Genomic DNA, 25,372 nt, shown 5'->3' with positions numbered 1-25,372 from the left:
CGCCCGCCCCGCATCCCGGCTACGGTGCGTGTTGCGCAAACACACACAGAGCTTTGCTCTTATGGATTTCCCTTCCAGTCAAAGGCCACCGGTGACCACACTTTAATCTTTCAAGACCTTCTGCTCACGACAGCCATTTGACGGCGAGGGATAAGAATAGTTGGGACACAGTGTTCTGCAAAGAGGAGGGGAAAAGAGCAGCGTTTGAGTCTGCCTTTCTTCTCGTTGTTGTTGAATGTTTTAACTATGCAATGCGGTCACAGAAGTCAAGCTGAGCTGGGATAGCTCGGTCAGTAGAGCACCAGGGCCTTAAGCTCAGTGTCATGGGTTTGAGTCCCACACTGGACCCAAAAAATTCCTTCATTGGGGTTGGACTAGATGACCCTCATGGTCTCTTCCAACTCTGTTCTGTGATTCTATGAAGGCTTTCAGTAGAGCTGGGAGGCCTGTAGACTTATGAATGTAAGAAGAGCCTGCTGGATCGGGTCCATGGCCCATCAAACCCAGTATCCTGTTCTCGCAGCAAAGGGAAGCATACAAGCAGGATTCAAACACAAGGGCAACACTTTCCTCTTGCGGTTTCCAGCCACTGATATTGAGAAGCATCACTGCCTCAAAATGTGGAGACACAGCACAGCCATTCTGCTTTGTAGCCCTCCTCCTTCAATCCTCTTTTAAAGACATCCGCTGCCTCCAGTGGGAGAGAGTTCCACAGTTTAACTTTGTGGTGAAGCACTTTCCTTTGTCTGTCCCGAATCTTCCAGCATTTAGCTTCTTTTGCTGTTGCTTTCTGGGAGGAAGAGGGGGTGAGGCATCAGGGAGGGGGTGCTGCGTGAGTACCCCTGCAGAGCCAAACTGGTGGTCTCACCAGTGCTCCTGAACAGTACAGACCTCCTTGCCCCTCTGGGTAAAAAGCAGTGATGCCAGTGCCGGGAGGTCGGTGGGTTGACAATGCCCCTCCCATACGAACAGGTAAACCATACGAACAGGTTAAAACGCTCACACAGGGGTGGCTCCATTATTTTCAGATAAATGAGATGTTTAAAGCAGAGGTGAAGGAGAGGGGTTATGAAGAAAAAGAGTCAATATTTCAAAAAGAGATTATAAACAGTGAACAGAAAAACCTCTCAAAAATGTACAAAATACTTCTGGAGTGGCACACTAAGGATGAGGAGGTGAAGTCAGTGATGGTACAGTGGGCGAGGGATTTGGGGTATAACATTCAAATGGAAGACTGGGAAAAACTCTGGAAAGTCAATATAAAATTTACAGCCTGTATGTTGCTCAGGGAAAATGTGATGAAGATGCAGTACAGGTGGTATCTGACACCCGTAAAATTGGCAAAGATGTATGGGGCAGACAACAAGTGCTGGAAATGCAAACAGAAGGAAGGGACATTTTACCATCTATGGTGGGAATGTAAGAAAGTTAAAAGTTTCTGGGAGGAAGTGTATAACGAACTGAAAAAGATGTTAGGTTATACCTTTGTTAAAAAACCAGAGGCCTTCTTACTCTGTATCCTGGGAAAAGATATTAGGAGAAAGGATTTCAAAATTTTTCTGTACGCGGTCACGGCGGCTAGAACCGTGCTTGCTCAGAGATGGAAACAGGAAGAAATGCCAACGGTGGCAGAGTGGAGAGTAAAATTAACAGAATATGCTGAGTTGGACAAACTAACAGGGAAAGTTAGATATTTAAAAGATCAAAATTTTATTGAAGACTGGGGTAAATTCGTAAGTTATCTGGAGAATAAATGTTCAGTTAATACAACGTTAGTGGCATTTAAAGAGGCTTTGTAAAGAGTTAACAAGTATTGTTTAACTGAAATAATGTAAAAAAGGAGGTACGAATGACAATATGAAAAGATGGGATGTGATTCTAAGATTAAAATATGAATGAATGCCAACATCGCTGAAGGAAGTCCAAAATGAGAAGAAATGTAGAAACTCGAATATTATGTATATATGTACATATGACTGAAAGCTTTTGTCTTGTGTTTTGTTTGTTTTTTCTTTTGTATGTGTATGAAAAATGAATAAAAAAATATTTAAAAAAAAAAAAAAAGACAATGCCCCTCCCTGCCAGCTCCTGGCCTGAATTGCTTTGCAGGTGGTTGGGCAAAATATTCCTTCATTGCAGGGGGCAGATGACCCTTTGGGTCCCCTTTTCACTATACACTTCCAAGATTTTGTGATTCGACAGGGCAAGGCCACAGACTGCCTGCTTCCCACCTGGCCAGGTTCAAGAAGATCTCGTGAATCCCACGTAATTTCCCAGGGTTGATGTTTCAGATGAGTTTTCTTTGCAGAGCAGAAATGTTTGCTGCTCGGTTCATCCCAAAATACTCCAACTACGGCATATTTTGTATTTTAGGGGGAGAGAGATATGAAAGACATCGCTTGATCAAAGCACTCATTCAGCACGCAAAATTGCATCTGATTGCTAATGCCTCTCCCTTTGCCGTGGCCTTCCGAGATCTCATCCTCCATTCCCGCACCGTTCCAAAATTATCCGAGAACGAGCGCAGCTAAAAGGCGCCCCCCGTCCTTTCAAAAGGGAAAAGGTGTGGGTGGAAGTGTGGGGAAGAGAGAGACTAAGTGTAGGGAACAATCTACACCCAACGGAAACATGCCCACCCCCAAAATGACAGAGCTGATTGTCATGCTGAAAGAAACAACCCATTGCTAAGGCTGGATTATCAGTTTTCATAACAATGGAGCATTATCCGGAGTTCTGAGTGCGACAGCAAATTCCAGCAGCACTGACATTCAATTAAAACCTCTGGTGGCTGTCAAGCGCTTCTTTTCTCCCTGCCCCTTATCTGCTTCTGGGATTAACCCTTCTGGATCGTTTCCACGCAAAGGAAAATGATCCTTCTGCAACTGCAGGCGCAGGTGAATCACAGGACCACCTTTGGGCAGGGGGGATAACAACCCTTCCTTCCCCTTGCCAGTGTAGGAAAGTGGGGTCAGGGCTGGTGGTCTTCAAACAAAGCGATGACCAGCCTGGGAGATGTTGAATAGCCAGCATCAGGGCTGCCTTACCCATAGGTGCTAGGGGTACGGGGCACCTGGGCACGGGGCTCTCGGGGGCGACAGGTCAAGAGTCCGGGGATTGAAGAGCCAGGCTTTTTTTGCTGTGGGTGCTGAGAAAGCCGGCCAGTTCTGCCCTCCTGCATGCCTGGGATTGGCGGGCTGTCGAGAGAGAGTTGTGTGCGGCATGGAGAGAGTTGTGTGCCCCCCCAAAAAGCTCAACAATTCTGAGCTGCTCCCCTAAAAAGCTCAACAACTTTGGCCTGCCCCCCCAATTGGGGACACGGGGCAGTTTTTTGGCACTCCGGCGCCGCATATGCTAAATCAGCCCTAGCCATCAGCTTTACAGGGTGAATTGCCTGACCCCCTGAAGAGCAGGGGGCTGCAGCAGCACCCCCGGGCCATCTGCAGAGGGTGCTCTGCAAAGCAGTAGAGGCTCCTCTCCTCCAGAAAGCTGCCCCAGTGGCACAAAGCCCCATCTTTGCAGGTAGCAGCAGGTGCAAGATCACATTTAGGAATGCTCCATCTTAAGAAGTCCCAGCATACAGGAAAACAAAAAAGATACAGAACACAAAGGGCTGGAAAACCATTCATGCCTCCCTGGTGTGTAAGCTGTATGTTTATAGGGACTTTATAACAGGGGGCAGGGAACTTTCAAAAGTGCCAGTCTCCCCAGTACTCTGAATCAGTGCTGTCAAATCTCTGGCCTGACCCCTCCCTGCTTCTTATGGTCTTAAGAACATCAGAAGGGCCTGCTGGATCAATCAAGTGGCCCACCTAGTCCACCATCCTGTTCTCACAGTGGCCAGCCAGACAAATTCAGGGAGGAGAGGGCTTTTGATGGCTACTAGCTCTGCTCTGTGACCACTGTTGGAGTCAGCGATGCTTCTGAATGCCAGTTACTGAACACCAGTTTCTCTTGCCCTTGGGTCCTCCTTGGGGGCTTGCCAGAAGAGGCTTCTGTTTGGAAACGGTGCTGGACTAGATGGCCCATGGGGCAGACCCTGCATGGTCTTCTTATGCTCTGATGTGTTGCTTTTAATAATAATAACAACTTTTATTTATACCCCGCCCTCCCCAGCCAAGACCGGGCTCAGGGCGGCTAACACCAGATATAAAACAATTGATTAAGATACAACTTTAAAAACAAGATTAAAATACATTAAAATGCAGCCTCATTTCAATAGAAACTCAAATTAAAAACTTTTTTTGGTTGAAAACGTCAAATCTTCACCAAGGCCAACTATCCAGACTGGTTCTACATGGGCCGGAAAAAAGCCAGGGAAGTCCCCAAATAGGAGTTCCATCACAGAAGGAGAAAGGAAAAAGGATAGAGGGGAAGGGGATCAAGTTGATTCCAAGCCGAAGGCCAGGCGGAACAACTCTGTCTTACAGGCCCTGCGGAAAGAAATCAAATCCTGCAGGGCCCTGGTCTCATGAGGCAGAGCGTTCCACCAGGCTGGGGCCAGTGTTGAAAAGCCCCTGGCTCTGGTTGTGGTGGTCCTTTTCACTACTTTGTTGTTGGAAGGGTGTTATAAAAGGCATGGAATTAATAGGCCAACACTCTTGCATTTCTCACCTGGTTATGGCTGCCCCCCAAGAACCCCAGCAAGACTCATTCTTTCAGGACCCCCCCCCCCCGAATCTCAGCAGACGTCAAAGAAGTTTGTTCCACTTGTGGCTCCCAATCCAAAGTTGATGGAAACCACAGGAGAGGAGAGGAGAGGGCTGTTCTTGTGCTTGGATCCTGTTCACAGGTTTCCTGCAGGGATCTGATTGGCCACCGTGGGAACAGAATCCTGCACCAGATGGGTCACTGGCCTGATCCAGCAGGCTCTTCTTATGTCCTTGTGTTCTTTGCGCCAGCCTAGAAGTAAGATCTGACTGCAAAATATCTGCAGCTGGCCCTTGAGGGTCTTAACCAGCCTTTTGAAATCCTGACCGCTTGCTTGATGCTCCAGCCTTGCAACCACCCACCTCCTTGCCCGGTAGCTCACTGTCAGCTCCCAAAGCAAAGCGGAACACCCCCTCCCCAATGCTGACAAGTCGGTGGGCTAATGCAATTTCCTCCTCTAATTTGTATTGGCTCGGACTCCATCCCAAATGTCCATGAGAGTCGCCTCTCATTTCCATCAAACGGAAGCACAGGCAGGACTCAGGAGCCATGCGACACGAGGCTGCCCTGCTTCTGAGCTCAGCCTCCAACCCTCCAAGATGAAATGGGGAGGGTGGACTGGGAGGGCGGCTTGCAGCCTGGAAAGATGCGTGGGTGTTGCAGAGACCTGAGGTGTTTGGGTGGAGGGTGGGTGTTCAGTGGCAGACCTCAGGGTCCCAAATTTCAGCGGCGCCCTGGGCAACACCAACATTTGCTTCCCCACCCCCCTTGCACTCCGTTCTAAAGTATAGTTGCGGTTCCCTGTGGCTCTGCCAAGACTTTTCACCCAGTGCAAGCAAACCCGTCACACTCCTTTGGTGTGCTGAAGGCGCAGAGAGCGTCCAGGACAAAAAGCAAGAGAAAGCCACTTCCGCCCTAGAGGAGGTGGAGTTGCGGGCTTCACGGCCCCACCATGCGCGGCAGCTAGAGCCCAGCCCTGCACAATTGGGGGGATTCCCAGCCGCATCACACCCTGGCCAGCCCATCGGCTGGATCTGGGGGTGTGGCCTGCCCAATTTAAACCAGGACGTGGCCTCCCCGCCTGCCAGCTGTTCCTGTTTTGCCACCCTCCCGCCCTATAAGGTTTCCATTCCTTGACCTTGATGGGTCGCCGTTGAGGGGCTTGGTCGGAATTTTTCCACTTGGCAAATTGGCACCAGCCACTTGGTTTTTCGCCTACCTCATAGCAAATCGTCACAACTTTCTGGGTATTGGCGGTTAGGCATTGGTATTGTTCTGTAGATGGAAGAGGGGAGGAAGTGCCATCACCTGCCCCACATATTGAAGGGTAGTCCGATAAAGGATTCCGGGGGGCGTGGCCCTGTCCGAAGCCGAGGGAGGTGAGGGCCTAAGGCACGCCCCCTAGTGGTGACCCCGGAGGAGTTCCTAGTTGATGTGCATCAGCAGGTCTCCCCTTACTGGTGGTTAACCCTTCCCAGACTTCAAGCGGACAGGCTGAAGTCGGATATACTCAGTTAAGACCAATGCCTAAGCCAATACTGCTCAACACTTGTAACCAATAAAGTTGTGGACTTATTTATCCCATTAACCTTAATAATTGTGTCTTTATTTCCACTGGGGGGGAGCATCTAAGGCAGGAATGAGGGATGTTTTCCCCCTCCCAGTTAAGAACTGCATTTCTTCCTAGGTAGTAAGAATGTAAAAAGAGCCTGCTAGACCAGGCCAGTTCTGATCTCATGGGCTGACCAGATGCCCCAAAGGGAAACGTGCAAGCAGGAACCGAGTGCGAGAGCCCTCTCCCCTCCTGCAGTTTCCAGCAACAGAAGCACGGCTGCCTCCGACCATGGAGGCGAAGCAGAGGCATTGTGGCTGCCAGCCAGTGATAGTCCTCGCGTCCTCCATGAATTTGTCTTCATCCTCCTTTCAAAGCCATCCAAGTTGGTGAGTACCCTTGCCTCCCGTGTCAGCGGGTTCCACAGTTCAACTATGTGCTGTGCCAACATTAGCTTTGGTGAACTAAGCCACAGCTTAGCACGATGTGTGAACCAGACGTCTGAGAATCAAAGAACTTAAGGAGAGCCTGCTGGATCAGGCCTGTGGCTCACCTGGCCCAGAATCCTGTTCTCACAGTGGCCAAAAGGGATACCCAAAAGGGAGACCTGCAAGCAGGACCTGAGTGCGAGAGCCCTCTCTTGTTCGGTGGTTTCCAGCAACCAGGATTCAGAAGCATTGCTGCCTCCTGAATGTCGAAGGAGAGCTTAGACATTGGGGGGGGGGGGCTTGAATGCTGCTGCTGGTGAGCAGGGCTAGGACGCCCCCTTTCTCTTCCTGCCACCCATTTTCTCCTTCTCTCCTTCTGCCACCCCCTTTTTCTCTCTTGTTCTCCTTCACCCCTATTCCTTCCCTGTGTGATGGCCTAGGACTCGGGCTTGGACTCAGAACAGAGTCTGAACCAAGTCTGGGGCCTGATCCTGAAGAGCCCCAGTCTGCACAGGTTCCCCGGCAACAAGCACCAGCTGGGCTGAGTCAGGGGCCTGATCCTGTCCTGGCTCCAGATGCGGGGATGACCTCATTGCCTCCAGCTGGGCCATCACTTCCAGCTGCTCCACTACCGGTTGGGTCAGGGGAGGCAGAGGCGGCCCCTGGGTCTAGTCACCCACCGATGTCTCCCGAGCTGCAGAGACTGAGGTCCGAGAGAAGGAGAGACCTGAGTACTCGCAGGAGGAGTGCTCACCTTTGGGCAAAACAGGGAGGCGAGTCGCCTGGGGATCAGGACCGGCCGTTACCCCGACAAAGATAAAAGGCTGTCGGACCCCGCCCCAGGTTGCGGGAGCAACATTGCTGTATGCCAGAACCTGCCTGAGACCCTGTCCCTGTCTGGTTTCCTGCCTTGTGTCCCGCCTTGGCCCTGTCGGACTGACTCCTAGCGGAACCCTTGGATTCAGGATCGGACCTGGACCGCTTTTCTCGGGTTACCGCCGGGCCCAACACATCCTGCCCAGGGGAGGGAAAAATCTGCCCTTGCCAGAGGTCTGTACTGACTGTGTGGGGAGTGCTTTGCCCCTCTTTCCCACCCCTTTTGGCTTATTTCCCTCCACCCCCCCAAACCCCCCCCCCCCATTGCCCTCATTCTCTCTCTCTCTGCGCAGGACGGGGGTCATGTGAAACTGCTCAACCCCAACACTCATCCTGAAAGTTAACTGGCCTTTCTGAGTGCTCAAACCGTCGCTGAAACACCTGAGCATCTTTCCCGAAACCAACTTTAGCAAGCATCCTCACCTGAGCCACGAACTTCAGCCCCAACCCACGACCTTAAACCTCCACAGTTCCCAGAGAGACAGGATGCCATGCCTGCATCCCTAAATAAATGGTCCTTTTAAAGGGATGAGCTTCCACCCATCTCTCAAGCACAAGAGTCCCCTTTGGGGGGCATCCGAAACACAACACCGGGGGTGGGGTGGGGGAATCCCCCGTGATGTGAGAGGAAGGAAAGTCTCTGATGGGAGCCAGCGGCCCACCATTTGAGCAGAGGCCGACCCGCCGAATGATCCTTGGTGGCTTTTCAAATGTAATTATTTGGAACAAATTATTCCCATGACTTAATACAATGCCTCAGAGCTCTCCAGTAAGGTTAATTAGATCGCTGCATTCAAAACCTATCTGTTCTCAACCGACTTTTAATATGCTCTGATGCAGCTTTCTAAATTTGACCTAATGATACGATTAGTGGGCGGCTATCTGGCCTGCTATGATTACCGCAGCACTGAATCCCCGAGGGGTTGGGGAAAACATGTTTGATGCAAAATAGAGTCAATGTCGCTGGGCCATCCCCTCTCTGTTTTCATTTTTTGGCTGACCCCCCCCCACCCCTCCTGCACCCTGGGACAATGGGCCTCCACTGTACAAAACTGTATCATGGGCACGGCCAAGTTCATTAGCTCTGGTAGCTAACTATTTTTTTGCACCATGCACCAATGGCTTGTGGAACTCTCTGCCACCAGAACACGGGAGAGGTAGGAGCGCTTACCGAAGTATTCCTGGGAAGGCGGGTTTTCCATGTCGTACAGCATCTTCTTGGTCAGGTGTTCCAGCTCATCCTCCGGTCTGAACAAAGGAGCACTTGAGGCAGGGTTGGGACCGCCATGTCCACTCTGGAAGAGGAAAAAGAGGCAAGTTTTGACGTTTCCTTTTGGACTAGAGGCATGCTGTTGAGCGAAATTGTACATGGACTGATAAGTAGGCCCATGGAGGAAAGGTTATTTATTAAACATATGGCAAAGCAGCCAAATGCATGGCGATTTCTTCAAAATATGGCGTCAACTGGTGGCATCTGCAAACAGGCAAGACCTCTGTCCCTCCCCCATCTCTTTCGTTGCAATCAGCTGAAACTGCAACACCATTAAAAATAAAGTAACACAGTTTGGAATTATGCAGGGATCACACAGCAGCCTGACGGTGCTGCAGAATAAATCGCGATCAACGTCGCCACAAAGCCAGTGGAGAGCGAAGGCAATGGTGTACGAACTAGCACTGCCCTCACTCTGAATGGGCATCTTCACCTGAAAAAAATTGCCAGGAGGTGGGATGCAGGTATTCATGAGTGGCTGCATGGCCCACTTTTCAGAGGCTCCTAGACCACCACCTTGGGTCAATCTATTCTGAATTATGGTAATGGGATTTTTCTGAATTTGGCCTCCTTTGCCCCCCAAATCTTCTCTGATTAGACGCAAAAAGAGAGAGACAAAATGTCTGCCTACACCATGGCTTCTTCGTCAGACCCACTCTAATCATTAACGGACTCCGTATCTTAAGGGCAATACTTTCAATTATACTAAAACCAGCTGATTTGCATGTTCCCTGCACTCAGGCTTCCCCCTCCCCCTGGCCAAAGAGCTCTGCAGTGCTCAGAATGTGCGCAGTTGGAACCAAATCTACATCAATCTAGTCCCAATTTGCATAATGTGACTTTTTCGCATAGTTTGGTACAAAATTGGGTGAGGGAATTGAAAGATTTTTTAAAATAAGAAAAAACACACGGTTTTGCTTTAAACAGGCAACATTTTGGGAAATCTCCTCTTTGGCATTGCTGTTCTGGGATTTTATCGTGATTTAACAACGGCAAAAACATTTCTTTGTGTGCACTTATTACGATCACCATTTAGGAGCTGAAAGCTTTTCCCCACGCCCAAACTGCGCTTGCTTGTAAGTGCGGGTCTCTTCATACTAGCAGCAAACAGATTTTAGACGATGTGTGAGATTTCCCGTAAAAACCCACGACAACTCTGTGATATCCTATCATCATCATCATCATCATCATCATCACTGTCATTTCTAAACTGCCCTTCATCCCATGGAATCACAGGGCAGCATATAATAAATAATAATACATTTTTTTTATTTATATCCCACCCTCCCCAGCCGAAGCCGGGCTTAGAGCGGCTAACAACAAAAGTAACACAGTTTACATAAAATCACAATCAATTAATTGACATGCATTCTAAAATCAATTCAAAATCAAATTAATGGCAACCACTGGGCATGAACCGACATTTGCCCACAATTCCTCTTCACTGCATAAAATGGACCTTATCATGGTCCTCTTTGTCCGGCAGAGAAGAGCAGGTCCTCTCCGCCTGGGTCTCCATTAGCCCAAACCTCTGAGGGTGCAGGGACTCTCAAGAAGACCCCCTCTGCCAATCTCAGCAGCTGGGAGGGTCTCTAGGGAATCACTGAATCTTAAGAGCTGGAAGGGACCCAAACACTCAATGCAGGAATCTCAGCTAAAGCCATGTAACCTCTGCATTAGTGAATGGGTGGCGCTGTGGTCTAAACCACTAAGCCCCTTGGGCTTGCTGATCGGAAGATTGGCAGTTCGAATCCCCGCAGTGGGGTGAGCTCTCGTTGCTTGGTCCCAGCTCCTGCAAATCTAGCAGTTTAAAAGCAGGCCAGTGCAAGTAGATAAATAGGTACCACTCTGGCGGGAAGGTAAACGGTGTTTCTGTATGCCCTGCTTTCCGTCATGGTGTCCCATTGCACTGGAAGCAGCTTATTCATGCTGGCCACATGACCCAGAAACTGCTAGGTGGGCAGGAGCAGGGAATGAGCAACGGGAGCTCACCCCGTCGCAGGGATTCGAACCGCCGACCTTCCGACTGGCAAGTCCTAGGCTCTGTGGTTTAACCCACAGCGCCACCGGCATCCCTTTACCTTTACCCTCTGCTTAAAAACCCACAAGTAAGGTGAGTCCACCAACTCCAGAGGGAGACCGTCTCTCTGTCGAACAGCTTTTACTGTCAGAAAGTCCTTCCCTGGGTTTAGTCTGTATCTCCTTTCTTGTAACTTGAAGCCGTTGGTTTTCCAGAACAGGAGAAAACAAGCTTCCTCCATCATCCACAGGACAGCCCTTCAGATATTTGAAGATGGCTCTCTTATCTCCTCTCAGTCTCCTCTTTTCCAGGCTAAACACCCCCAGCTCCTTCAACCATTCCTCATAAGGCTTGGTTTCCCAACCTTTGATCATCTTGGCTGCACACCTTCCAGCTTCAAAGATAAAAGGAAAGACTTCTCCACACAGAGAAGAGTTAAACTGTGGAACTCACTCCCACAGGAGGCTGCGATGAAGAGGAAGCCTTTTCGGTATTTGGGGCCTGAGCCGTTTGGGACTTTAAAAACCAAAATGAGCACCAGAGATCACAATAATTCACTCTGGAAGTTCATGAAGTCCATAAACTCACAATCTCTTCTATCTCAGCACTTTTGTTAACATTTGGCTTTTGAGATGCCGGTTTTAAGGAGGAACACAAGGCCAAGGAGCCAGTGGCTGCCGCCTCCCCCAAAAGCGCTGGTCAATTTAAGAGATCCTCGAGTTTTCTTTTTCCAATTTCTGCTCTGAACCTTCCTGATAACAATCCGGCTTCCACTTTCCTGTGGCTCATTGGGTTCAGCGCCATTCGCTTTCGGCTCAGCCCTCCTCACTCTCCCTTCAAAAAGAGGGGGGCCGGAGGAAGGAGAGGGGGAGGAAGACACCTGAGCCAGTGATAAACACCTTGGGGGAGGTGACAGCCGTGTTCAGAAACTGCGCCGCAATGAATGCCCCGCGGCTCAGGCAGCGCCAGATACATTCATTTTTTCCTGTCCATTTGCAAACGATGTTCCAGAGGCTCCTTTCTTGGAAGGAAAATAACTTCAATTATGTGTTCTCAACCAAAGAAACATGGAAATTATCTTCCTTTCAGAAGGTAGAATTAGCTCAATTTAGAACTGAAAAGCTGCCAAAAAACATCCCTTGCTGATATTTACTTTCCCCCCTTTTCCGTGTGTGTCCCCCCCCTTTGCCTCCCGCTTGTTCAGATGCGCATCATATTTGCAAGGTTGTTTTTTGAGGAAGATGGCTTTCGGTATTAGTGTGGCTTGGAACAGAACTCAGGATACTCCAGCCAGTAGAGCATGAGACTCTTAATCTCAGGATCACGGGTTGGAGCCCCACGCTGGGCAAAAGATTCCTGCCTTGCAGCGGGTTGGACTAGATGACCCTCGGGTCCCTTCCAACTCTGCAATCCTAAGATTCCATGAAATGGTGTCCCAGGCCCTGCCCTGTATGCTCCCTGCTTTCTACCTGATACACCCAGCTTGCCCTCTTCTCACAGCACCTAGCATGACTCCATACCGGTCCCAGCTAGCTTGGGAGTTTGGAGACAGGCAAGGATGCAACTCAGATGGTTTCTGGGACTTGGAAAAGCAGCTGAGAGGAGTCAGGATATAAGGGCAGGCTGTGTTTTGCTAGCCCCAAAATGGAAAACGAGCGAGGTCCCAACCAAAGAAGAATGATGGGATATTCAAACTGATATAGAAAAAGAGAACAAGAAGAACGTACCTTTAAAGAAGATTGGAAAACGTTTATTGAATATATGGGATGAAACTGTGTATATTTGAAAACGTGGGCAGCATTTCAACAGTGTAAATAAGCCTGGATGGATGTAATCATGGGATACGGAATGGTTTAGTTTATGTAAAATATGCAGTGATTTCTGGTATGAAAAATGAACCATGGAAAGAAAAGAAGGGAAGCCATTGATATTTTAATTTAAATGAATATTCTAAAATGTAAAGCAGAACATTTAATAAAAATTAGGGGGGTGAAGATATAAGGGCAGGGGGTCCCTAATGTTGGACACCCCCAGACTACCTTTGTGTGGTGGTGGACGTCTCTTGATAGTTTACATCTACATCTATAAGCACTGAGTCTTTTGGTGTAGCAGCACATACAACTTTGGAACTCCCTGCCTCTTGACACCAGACAGGCTCCTTCACTACTGCTCTCCGTTCGGTGCTTGACGGAAACATCCTTGTCTAGAGGAGCCTTCCTAGAAAGCTGTTGTGAGCTTTAATCTGCTTTTAAAGGTAAAGGGTAAAGGGACCCCCTGACCATTAGAGCCAGTCATGGCTGACTCTGGGGGAGCTGGTGTACAACTTCCGGGTCATGTGGCCAGCATGACTAAGCCGCTTCTGGCGAACCAGAGCAGCGCACGGAAATGCAGTTTACCTTCCCGCCAGAGCGGTACCTATTTATCTACTTGCACTTTGACGTGCTTTTGAACTGCTAGGTTGGCAGGAGGAGGGACCAAGCAACGGGAGCTCACCCCGTTGCGGGGATTCGAAGCACCGACCAGTTGATTGGCAAGTCCTAGGCTCTGTGGTTTAACCCACAGCGCCACCCGCGTCCCACAATCTGCTTTCAGTGTACTGTTATTTTAACTTTTCAGAAGCCTTGAATTATAGCCGCTAATTTTTCTCATTTTGAAATCTGGTGCTGGAGGAGACTCATGAGAGTCCCATGGACTGCAAGAAGATCCAACCTCTCCATTCTGAAGGAAATCAGCCCTGAGTGCTCATTGGAAGGACAGATCCTGAAGCTGAGGCTCCAATACTTTGGCCACCTCCTGAGAAGAGAAGACTTTCTGGAAAAGACCCCGATGTTGGGAAAGATGGAGGGCACAAGGAGAAGGGGACGACAGAGGACGAGATGGTGGGACAGTGTTCTGGAAGCCACCAGCATGAGTTTGACCAAACTGCGGGAGGCAACGGAAGACAGGAGGGCCTGGCGTGCTCTGGTCCAGGGGGTCACGAGGAGTCGGACACAACTAAATGACTAAACAACAACAACAATTTTTCTCATTGATAATTCTCTCTCTCTCTCTCTCTCTCTCTCTCGGCAATCTGCTTTGAGTTCTGTTTCGTTTCTACAACCAAGCAGTGTGTGAAATGAATGAACAAGAGAGAGAGAAAACTGCCAGAAGGGGGTTGGGCTGGATGACCCTCAGGGTCCCTTGCAACTCTACAGTTCGACGATACAGTGAGACCGTCCCCTGTCTCCTGGCAGCCTCTGAAGGAGCCTCAGCACTCTCTGAGCAGCTGCCAGGCACTCAGCTGGATGGAGGGCGGGTGCAGGATTAGCCCATTTCTTCCTCTGCTCAGGCAAACACTCGCTGGGGCTTACTCTGCCTTACAGATAACCCAGCACTGCAAATGTGACTTAAACCTCTATTGACAGAAAGGGCTTCATCCCCACCGGAGACGCTCACACGTCTCCCTGCCAGAGAACAATCCACAATAACGTCGTCTTCTTCCTTTTTTGAAGGCAGTGGCCGTGCCAAATTCCACACTCCGCACAAGGGGGAGAAGGCCAAGCCAAGAGCCTGTCAGGCATATTATCATTTATCTCATCCAATGTACTTATAAAAATGATTTCCCGTTTGGCCGGCACCCTCAGAAGTTTCTTGGCAAAGTCCCAACGCTTCGGGCAACCGAACCAAGGCTGTGCCTTTGAGCGCAAGGGCAGCCCTGCGGGCGAAGCGCTGGGATCTGGAGGTCCTGAATTCGAATCCCACCTCCGCCTGGTATTTATTAGGCACCTTGGTGCTTTCCCTCCCTTCCTCTGTGCAAAGTTGATTCCCTATTTTCCGTACAAGTGAAGGGGAGGAAAATAAGGACACAGGCTCGTTCATTCTTTGCCTTGCTGGCCGGCAGATCACAGCAAACATTGTCTTCAGAAACATCTGTCGGTGTAAAAAAATAACCCAAACCAAACACATTTGTTTCTAGGAATGACCAATGATGGAGAGAAGCTGCTGCTTTTTCTAGACATTGTTTGAACAGGAAGACGGGAAATGCAAACTGGAGGAAGGATGGTCAATGTTCAGTGCTTACCAGTACCACCTATGCTGCCTGCAAAGTCTCAGGAAATCTCCCCCCCCCCCCCCAATCCACAAAATGTTGTTTCCTCTGCCTGCTCAGCCTTCTGCACTGGTTTGCCCTCTCCTATGTGAAACATGCCCCCTTAAACATGCACACAACACAACAGATGCCAGGATTGGACATGACCCTCTGCACATGGCTAAGAGCTGTTTCACCTTCTCCCTGTCGATGCCCCTATTACCTCCCTTGACATTTCTATCGCCTCATTTCTCAACCCTTCTCCATCCATCCTGTCTCAGCACCTTGGTCATGTCCACAGATGGCAGGACCCCCAAAGAGGGGCTCCGTGGAGAACTGGCTGCAGGCACCAGGCCTGTTGGCACACCAACTCTGCGCTACAAAGATGTCTGCAAACGTGACATGAAGGCTGCCAAATTAAGATGACTCCCTGGTCCTGAATGGGGTAATTGTGCCCCTGGAGGACCAGGTGCTCAGCCTGGGAGTCATTCAGCGTATCTGAAGAAGTGTGTATGCTCATGAAAGCTCATACCAAGAACAAACTTAGCTGGTCTCTAAGGTGCTACTGGAAAAATAATTATATATATATATATATATTTCTACTGTGTCAGACTAAGGGACGTAGGTGACGCTGTTGGTTAAACCACAGAGCCTAGGACTTACCGATCGGAAGGTCGGCGGTTCGAATCCCCATGACTGGGTGAGCATCCGTTGCTCGGTCCCTGCTCCTGCCAACCTAGCAGTTCGAAAGCACGTCAAAGTGCAAGTAGGTAAATAGGTACCGCTCCGGCGGGAAGGTAAACGGCATTTCCGTGCGCAGCTCTGGTTCGCCAGAAGCGGCTTAGTCATGCTGGCCGCATGACCCAGAAGCTATCTGCTGGCTCCCTCAGCCAATAAAGCGAGCTGAGCGCCGCAACCCCAGAGTCGTCCGTGACTGGACCTAATGGTCAGGGGTCCCTTTACTTTTACCTTTACTGTGTCAGACCAACACAGCTACCTAGCTGAATCATGTCTCTCCCTTATCGGTCTCTACAGCCACAGCAGGTGCTGCAAATCTCCAACATTTTAACTTCACCCCAAAGGTGCAATGCTCCATTGTCTCCAGAGACAGATGGATGTCAGCCAACCAACCAACCAACCAACCAACCAACCAACCGTATTTGCAGTGTTTGTTCTGAAACTGCATCTACCTGTTTATCTCATATTATATTTGAATGTAATGGATTTTATTTTACATCATCGCCAGCTGATGAAGAGTTACTATCGAAACAGTTCATCATCCGGAAAAAAACTGTTCCATTACCACACAGTTACAGGATGGTGACTGTTGAAAGGCTTGTTTGCCTCTTTGATACTGATGGACGACATTTTCTAATTTTGTTCATGCCACCTTGATTGACTTCTATTATTTGTGACTCCGTTACATGGGTTTCGGTTGGTGAATTGTGAAATAGCACATGTTACAAATGTTTTGTTAGAACATTATTAGGTGCGTGTTGCCTGCGATGGTTCAGAGTCGTCTGTTTTGCAACACAGGGGATTTCCTTTGCTGGGAGCCTTTCTCGGCCGAATGGCAGCGTATAGACAAGCAGGAACATACCGTAACCTCGGCTTCTTCGGCCGAAGCTGGACTGGGCGCCACCTCTGCCACCCTGCGCACGCCTGGTCCCTGCCAGCAATTTCTTGACCAATTATTGAGATCAGTTCATTTGCAGCTGCCTCCACCACCACCCCCCCCCTTGCGCTGCAGGCAGAGTGGCAGCAGTGCGCTCAGATAAGCCGTTGAGCGCCAGGGAATGTTTTGACAGCTAAACATGGATCTTGTTGAGTTGTCTCTTTTCCTCACTTCTCCCAAAGGCCATGCATTTATTGACTCATCAGCCCGGTCCCCCTGATGCCCTCTTAGTCAAATCTGGAACTGTATTTTTCTCTTTCTTTCTTTCTTTCTTTCTCTCTCTCTCTCTCTCTCTCTCTCTCTCTCTCTCCTTCCTTCCTTCCTTCCTTCCTTCCTTCCTTCCTTCCTTCCTTTTTAGAAATCTTCATTTGATGCAAAAAAAGGGCCCCCTCCTCCCTTCGTCTTTATTAAAAGTGGCCGGACAGTGTCCAAAGTGGAGATAATTTTACGTTTCCTTTCTTCACACAATATATTTGTTCCTATCGACAGCAACACCCATTTGTGAAATACTAACTGGTATACAAATGTGTATAGATAAACAAATTCCCTCAATCAATTAAAATCTGGATTCCTACCCAGAGGTGTGGGCCACATTTATATAAGTTGGAAGCCACTCAGAGTGACTGGGACATTTTTTTTTTTTAATTATTATTATTATTATTATTATTATTATTATTATTATTATTACAATTTTCCCGGCGTAACATGATATTGGTCCGCTAGGCCAGAAGCAAAAGTGGATAAGGCAACGAGTGGGCATCTTACACTTGTACAGCAAGCTTCAGTTTCTATTCCCATTTATTTTATTTATTTTTATAAATATTTATTAAGGTTTTTAAATATAAATGCACACATAATAAACGATCTTACTTCTATTACAACAATTTCATCACTTCTTTGGACTCCCTCGCGTCTCCCGCTCCCATTTACATCGTTAAAATTTTTTTCCAAACAAATTATCAACTTGTTTACAATCTCATGTCCACTCATTCAAATATAATCTAGCACTTCTTCCAAAAAATTTTATATTTTCTTTAGTCTCACTTATCATCAAATTTAAATCTAGTTTAGTGGTGGCCAGTTTTTTATAATCTAGCATCCTTCTTAACATTCAACCAAATTACAATGTTTTTGTAGATACATCTTGAATTTCTCCCAGTCTTCCTCCATCTTCTCTTCTCCCAGATCACGGATTCTGCCGGTCATCTCGGCCAGTTGCATATAGTCTAGTTTCTATTCCCATTTAAACACCCTCTCTATCCCGTTCTCCAGGCAACGAAGAGTTGCTGTATTACTATTACTCTTATTAACTTTAGTGAAAAGGTAGAGGAAGAGGAAACACAGTAGAAGTTTATTAAATGATGCCTGACATGGGGGAAGTGGACAGAAAAAAGTTTTTCCTCCCTCTCTCCTAACACTAGAACTCATGGACAACCAAGGAAGATCAATGTTGGAAGATTCAGAACAGATGATACCCAGCTCTACCTCTTTTTCAAATCAGAACCAGTGAAGGCGGTGAAGGTCCTGTGTGAGTGTCTGGAGGTGGTTGGAAGATGGATGGCGGCCAACAGATTGAGGTTGAATCCTGACAAGATAGAAGTACTGTTTTTGGGGGACAGGAAGTGGGCAGGTGTGGAGGACTCCCTGGTCCTGAATGGGGCAACTGTGCCCCTGAAGGACCAGGTGCACAGCCTGGGAGTCATTTTGGACTCACAGCTGTCCATGGAGGCGCAGGGCAATTCTGTGTCCAGGGCAGCTGTCTACCAGCTCCATCTGGTACGCAGGATGAGACTCTACCTGCCCACGGACTGTCTTACCAGAGTGGTGCATGCTCTGGTTATCTCTCACCTGGACTATTGCAATGCGCTCTATGTGGGGCTACCTTGGAAGGTGACCTGGAAACTACAACTAATCCAGAATGCGGGAGCTAGACTGGTGACTGGGAGAGTCTGCCGAGACCACATAACACCAGTCTTAAAAGACCTACATTGGATCCCAGTATGTTTCCGAGCACAATTCAAAGTGCTGGTGCTGACCTTTAAAGCCCTAAACGGCCTCGGTCCAGTATACCTGAAGGAGCGTCTCCACCCCCATTGTTCTGCCCGGACACTGAGGTCCAGCTCCGAGGGCCTTCTGGCGGTTCCCTCACTGCAAGAAGCAGAGTTACAGGGAACCAGGCAGAGGGCTTTCTCGGTAGTGGTGCCCTCCCTGTGGAACGCCCTCCCATCAGAAGTCAAGGAAAGAAACTACCAGACTTTTAGAAGACAGCTGAAGGCAGCCCTGTTTAGGGAAGCTTTTAAGGCTGGATGCATTACTGTATTTTAACATTTTATTGGAAGCCGCCCAGAGCGGCTGGGGAAACCAAGCCAGATGGGCTGGGTATAAATAATAAATTATTATTATTATTATAGAGAAAATGAAGCCCTTCTTCGTACAGTTCATAGTTAAACTGTGGAACTCCCTGCCACAGGAGGCAGCGATGGCCACCAACTTGGATTAAAAGAGGATTCAAGAAATCCACGGAGGAGGAGAGGGCTCTCAGTGGCTACTAGTCAGGATGAATCTGCTCTGACTCCACACAGAGGCAGCAATGCTGGAGACCATAGGAGGCGAGAGTTGCTCTTGGGTTCGAATCCTGCTTGTGGGTTTCCTATTGAGGCATCTGGTTGACCCCTGTGAGACCAGGATGCTGGACTAGATGGGCCGTTGGCCTACTGGCAGAATCCGAGACCAGGGAGAAGAGTTGGTGGAAGAAGATTGGAAGAAATTTAAAATCTATTTACAGAAACACTGTAAAATTTTTGAATGTTGATGACGTTGAAATGAAATGAAGTGGTTCTAGTAATAAGGCAAAATAAGAATATGCAAGAATGGTTTGATATTAGACGAAAATTTGAAGCTATAATATGCGAGGATAAATAATTAAGGGTAAATTAAGAGGGTATGAATTTGCTGAACCAATTTTTAAATGGAATACAAAAAAGGGAGGTGTGAGGAAGCCAGGAAAATAAGTAAATGAACGGTGAGAAATTAAAAAGAGGGATTTTTATTTTTTATTTTTTATTTTTCTTTCTATGTTAAATTTTGGTTTTCGTATTTTTCTTGTGTTTTTTGTTTATTGTCTTGTAACTTTTTTCTTGTTAAAAATTTAATAAAATATCATAAAAAAAAAAAGATGGGGCGTTGGCCTGATCCTGCAGATGTTCTTTTTATGTGCAAATGGCCACTTTCTCTGGCAGCCAAACTATAAGAGAGCAAAATACCAAACAACCTCCGGCCTTTCAACAGAAGTGACCCCATCCTTTCTAAGGGGGAAGCCTGACAACCCTTTGGGGACCGTGGCGATCCGTGGCGGCATGTGTGTCGACGGCTCCAGCCGCATTGCAGCCCCGTGCACCGTTCCATGCATGCGCCCGGAGGAAAGAACATGCGATCCGCACAGCTGTGCCGATAATGAGATCGGATGCTGAGCCGCTCTCTCCGGCGCTGCTGGTTGCTCTGGAAACACTACAAGCCGCGCTTCTCTCCTTTTCGCCAGCTCCCCTGACTATTTGTACCTCTCTCTCATTAAGCACGTAAGCAGGAACCTGGCTCACGCAACCCGTTCCGGATGACGGGGTGGGATTTGCCTGACGGCGGACGCATGTAGACCTCTTCTTCAGCATCCTGGTCTACGCAGGAGGGCATGCAGGGCGCAAAGTGGTGGCCAACGGAGGGCAAAACAGGAGTGCAGCCTGAGGAATGTAGCAGCGTAGAATTGAAAGGGACCCTAAGGGTCATCTAGTCCAACCCGCTGCAATTGAAGGATCATCATCGAGGTCTCCGTTTTTAAACGCTCTCCTGTCCACTGGCCTGTAACCTTCAGCACGCTGTCAGAAATAAAAGGAAGTCTGACGTTCTTCCAGTTTGAATCGTCTCTGTCTGGCTGCCTGGAAGAAATTACTAGCCCACCCCAGTGAACAGGTTGAATGCAAACCGAGGCTCGCTTCCCATCTGTTCTTACCCCAAAGTTGTCTGGTGTCACACGCTGAAGATCAGGCCCTAAAACAGGCTGCATTCCTTCCTCCCCACCTCCTAGTTTTGTGGTCCTGTGCAACAGACCAGGGCAGGGGTCCTCATTTCACCTACTAGCAAGTATTGAGGTGGTGGGAGCAATCTAAACCTATCACTGCCCTGACTGAGAATTCAATAGGGCCATTAAAAGGTGTGATGTGTTGTGAGAGGTATTTAGCCTGTCCAGCAACATCTGCAGGGCCAAAGGTTAACTGCCTTTGATGTGCAGGGGGCTTTGCAAGGGAAATACCTGCCATACAGTAGAGTCGGAAGAGGCAATGGGTGGAGGAAAAGGGCATCAGCCAGGCTGCCATGGGTTGAAGTTCCTTATGCATCTCTGACCGGCAACCATGCAACCTCTGCTTGTTGTTTTTTTGTTTAGTCGTGTCCGCCTCTTCGTGACCCCCTGGACCAGAGCACGCCAGGCCCTCCTGTCTTCCCCTGCCTCCCGCAGTTTGGCCAAACTCATGCTGGTAGCTTCGAGAACACTGTCCCACCATCTCGTCCTCCGTCGTCCCCTTCTCCTTGTGCCCTCCATCTTTCCCAACATCAGGGTCTTTTCCAGGGAGTCTTCTCTTCTCATGAGGTGGCCAAAGTCTTGGAGCCTCAGCTTCAGGATCTGTCCTTCCAGTGAGCACTCAGGGCTGATTTCCTTCAGAATGGATAGGTTTGATCTTCTTGCAGTCCATGGGACTCTCAAGAGTCTCCTCCAGCACCATCACTCAAAAGCATCCATTCTTCGGTGATCAGCCTTCTTTATGGTCCAGCTCTCACTTCTATACATCACTACTGGGAAAACCAGAGCTTTTACTATACGGACCTTTGTTGGCAAGGTGATGTCTCTGCTTTTTAAGATGCTGTCTAGATTTGTCACTGTTTTTCTCCCAAGAAGCAGGCGTCTTTTAATTTCGTGACTGGTCTTTTAAATGGATTTTAAGTGTGGTGTCTTTTATTTCTTGCATGTTTTTCTATATTCATATTATGGTTGCTAAGACGTAGTTTATTGCATTGTCCCTTTAAATTGTTGAAAGCTGCCCTGATTGGGGCATGGTCATGAGAAGGGAGGGATAGAAACATGCATTAAAAAATAATCTGGAAAAATATTTAGCTGAGTCAGGAAGAAGCAGAGAGCCACATACCAATTTTGGGATGGGGGAGGGACAAACAAACATCAGATTCAGTCCCCCAAAGCAATGGGGCATGTCCCGTCCCACCCCAGCTGACTCCATGCAAGCCAGTCCAAAACCTCTCAAAAATGATTTGTTCAGTTAATATTTTACTTTCTTTGTGTGTTTCATCATTATTATCATCATCATCATCATTATTATTATTAAAATTTCTGTACTGCCCTTCATCTAAAGATCACAGGGTGGTTTACAACATAAAACTACAAAAATACATACCATAATAACAAACAAACAAACAATATCAAACTGTGTGTTTCTTATTTAGTGTTGCCAGGAGAGCTCTGAGCACCTACAACCTGGCACACAATTTGTTTTGCAAGTGCACTACTTTATTCCGGTCTGTGTGTTTGTGTGTCTTTACCTTCAAATTCTTCCAAATATAACCCTTGGATGTTTTGCTTTGGAATGCATGATTTCTACAGTATTTTACTGCGTGCTTGCTTGTTTGCAATGAGACGGGTTCTCGGAGGCCAGGCTGCTGCGGCCCTCTCTGAGCCTGCGCTGGAAAATCAATAACATTTCCACAGTCCCGAATGCAGTTGCCCTCACAACAACCTTGCGCAGCAGATCATGGGCATCACTGCAGATTTGCAAATGAGAGAGTGAGAAAGAGAGAGCACAAACCTCATTCAAAACCTCAGCATTCGTCCGTGGCGGAGGCGGGAATTTGAACCCAGGACTCATCAAGGCAAGCGTGCTCACCTCAAGAACCTAAGAAGCCAATGCATCAGGTCAATGGCCCATCTAGTCAGGGTTCATAGAATTGGAGAGTTGGAAGGGACACCCGAGGGTCATAGTCCAACCCTCTGCAATGAAGGAATCTCAGCTAAAGTATTCATGGCAGACGGCCACTCAACCTCTGCTGAAAAACCTCCAAGGAAGGAGAGACCACCACCTCCAGAGGGAGACTGTTCCTCTGTCAAACAGCTCTTACTGCCAGAAAGTCCTTCCTGATGTTTAGTCCAACAAGATCTGGGGACCCACAGGTTGAGAACCACTGCCCTAGACAGTGCACTGCCCCAAACATTTGTAGGGCACCACGTTGGATAATGTGGCCTACACTATGCTTTGCAAATCCTCTTCAAAAAATGTTTCCGGCTCCTGATTTGTCGGCGGATCGCAAGGCAGACCAGACCAGTTCCAAGATCAACATGGAAAGAAAGAAGATTCCACCTAAACATTAGGAAGAACTTCCTGACAGTAAGAGCTGTTCGACAGTGGAATTTGCTGCCAAGGAGTGTGGTGGAGTCTCCTTCTTTGGAGGTCTTTAAGCAGAGGCTTGACAACCATATGTCAGGAGTGCTCTGATGGTGTTTCCTGCTTGGCAGGGGGTTGGACTCGATGGCCCTTGTGGTCTCTTCCAACTCTAGGATTCTATGATTCTATGATTCTATGGAACCAAACCATGCTTAGACTTCTCTAACTACGGTTTGGCGCAATATCTCAGCTGAACCCAACTCCTGGCTCATTTTGCACCACTTTGTGAAGCTGCGTAGAGCCCAGCGTCACACATTGGAGCCCAGGTGTCAGGAAGTCAATCATCACAGGGCATAGCATAGAACTGTAGAGTTGAAAATGACCCCGAAGGCCATCTAGACCAACCCCCTGCAAGGCAGGAATCCCAACTAAAACATCCATGACAGATGGCCCCCATGTGGAGATGGTAATACGGAAACAGTGTCCCACGTCCTCCTATCCTGCCCCCTTTACAAAGACCTAAGGAATGAGATTATTACTCCACTCATTCTCTCCAACCCCGGCCGTTCACCAGACATCACACTGTATTTCCTCTTATCTGATACGGATAGTCAGATAACAGAGAAGGTCGCGAGGTACATCGAGAGAGCTATGAAATTGAGGGCCACCATCTGAGTGACAGACTTGTTTATCTGACGGACCTCCTTTTGCTTGTTCTTTTCTCCCTTTTATCCTTATCTCTATTTTTAATTCATATATAGCTGTGGCCTGTTGGCTTTGCTAATAAAGTTTTGATTTGATTTGATTTGACAGATGGCCGTCCAACCTCTGCTGAAAAGCTTTCAAGGAAGGAGAGTCCACCACCTCCCAAGGCAGACTCATAAAATTATAGCCTTGGGAGGGACACCAGTGGTCATCTAGTCCAATGCCCTGCGACGCAGGAATCTCAACTGAAGCGCCCATGACAGATGACCTGTCATGGCTAAAAATTGGCCGCTGTTTCTTTAATGCTAAAAGAACTAAGTCAGTGGCCTACAATGACTCATGCAACCTTTCACCAAATTGTACCTGTATATATAGAGTGGTCAATGTTAGTGTTTGGTGGTGTGGGTTGGTTGGATGGTAGAAAGCTGGTTGCGTTTGGTGTGTGTAAAAGCTGTCGGTCGTGGTTGGAGAAGAAGACTTTTTAAGAATAAAAGCAGCAATACCCTGCAAGAATACTCTTTCTCAAAGACTCTTTTGTGCCAACTAAGGTCTGAGGACTAGGCAAAGGAGTAAAAAGGAGGTCAGAACCTTTTGTTTTTCAAACCATCCAACCTCTGCTTAAAAACCTCCAAGGAAGGAGAGTCCACCACCTCCCAAGGGAGTCTGTTCCACTGCTAAACTGCTCTTACTGTCAGAAAGTCCTTCCTGATGTTTAGTTGGAATCTCCTTTCTTGTAACTTGGAGCCATGAGTTCGAGTCCAACCCTCCAGAGCAGGAGAGGACACAACCTGGGGACAGGCTCCCTCGCTGGCTTCTCCCAAAACCTGGAACGCAAAGGATCCGTGCACAAAAGGAGCACGGCTAAAGAAAGTTTAAAATAACATTTGTGAAAAAACCAGAGGTTTTTTTTATTAGGGATTTTAAGTGCAGAAATACCAAGGGAGCAGAAACGACTATTTAAGTACACAACGACAGCAGTGCGGATACTACTGGCCCAGACATGGAAAGAAGATAAAAGTCCCAACCAGAGACGAATGGATGATGAAGATGAAATGGCGAAACTGACCGGGAAAATCAGAAACCAGGAAGAGAAGAAGGAAGGGGGAAATTTGCAATGTATTTAAGAGAACACTGTAAACAACTAAAAACTTTTGCAGGATTTGAGTAACGCTTGTAATGAAGGATAACTATAAGAAAACGCATTATTGACAAAATTAAGAAAAGATAATGAAAATTAAAAGTGTACTAGATAGATTGTGGTAGATACACGATGGAGTGGCAGGAAGTCATTGGAAACTCAAGAAGAATTTAATGTGACGTGATGTAACACATATTATTACTCCTATTGCTATTTTGGTTAATCCATTTGTTTGTTACTTCTTTTTAATCTGAATAAAGCATTTGGGGGGAAAAATATAGTAGAAATGGATTATTTGAGAACATAAGAGAAGCAGTTAGAAAAAGATTGATAACGGTAACCATGGAGGGGAGTCAAAGGATTCAGGGAATTCTAAATGATGACATTGATGTTTAATGTTTGGATTTAAATTTGCAAACCTATTAAAAAAGATTTGATTCCACAAGTTGTGGCCCTCTCTCTCCCCCTCCATCGCCTGCCCTTTCCCCCTCTCTGCGCAGCTGGCCAGGGCAGCTCCAGAGCTCTTGACAGCAGAGCAGGAAGGCACAGGATCCTGCC

General features: G+C 47.9%; 1 protein-coding gene and 1 long non-coding RNA gene across 2 annotated transcripts in view; both read right to left on the bottom strand.

Moving 5' to 3' along the window:
- LPP (LIM domain containing preferred translocation partner in lipoma) overlaps positions 1–25,372 on the bottom strand; it is a 294,160-nt gene that overhangs the window by 46,289 nt on the left and 222,499 nt on the right. The window contains exon 7 of the mRNA XM_081862512.1: positions 8,675–8,798. Within this exon, the coding sequence (XP_081718638.1) occupies positions 8,675–8,798 (124 nt within the window). The remainder of the gene's footprint in view (positions 1–8,674; positions 8,799–25,372) is intronic.
- LOC309342402 overlaps positions 1–25,372 on the bottom strand; it is a 346,777-nt gene that overhangs the window by 186,259 nt on the left and 135,146 nt on the right. The window lies entirely within an intron of this gene.

This window comes from Podarcis erhardii (assembly GCF_964252035.2).
Source record: "Podarcis erhardii genome assembly, chromosome: 5".
Lineage (NCBI taxonomy): Eukaryota > Metazoa > Chordata > Lepidosauria > Squamata > Lacertidae > Podarcis > Podarcis erhardii.
The sequence above is the reverse complement of the archived record's forward strand: the minus strand, read 5'-3'. Positions and strand labels throughout refer to the sequence as shown.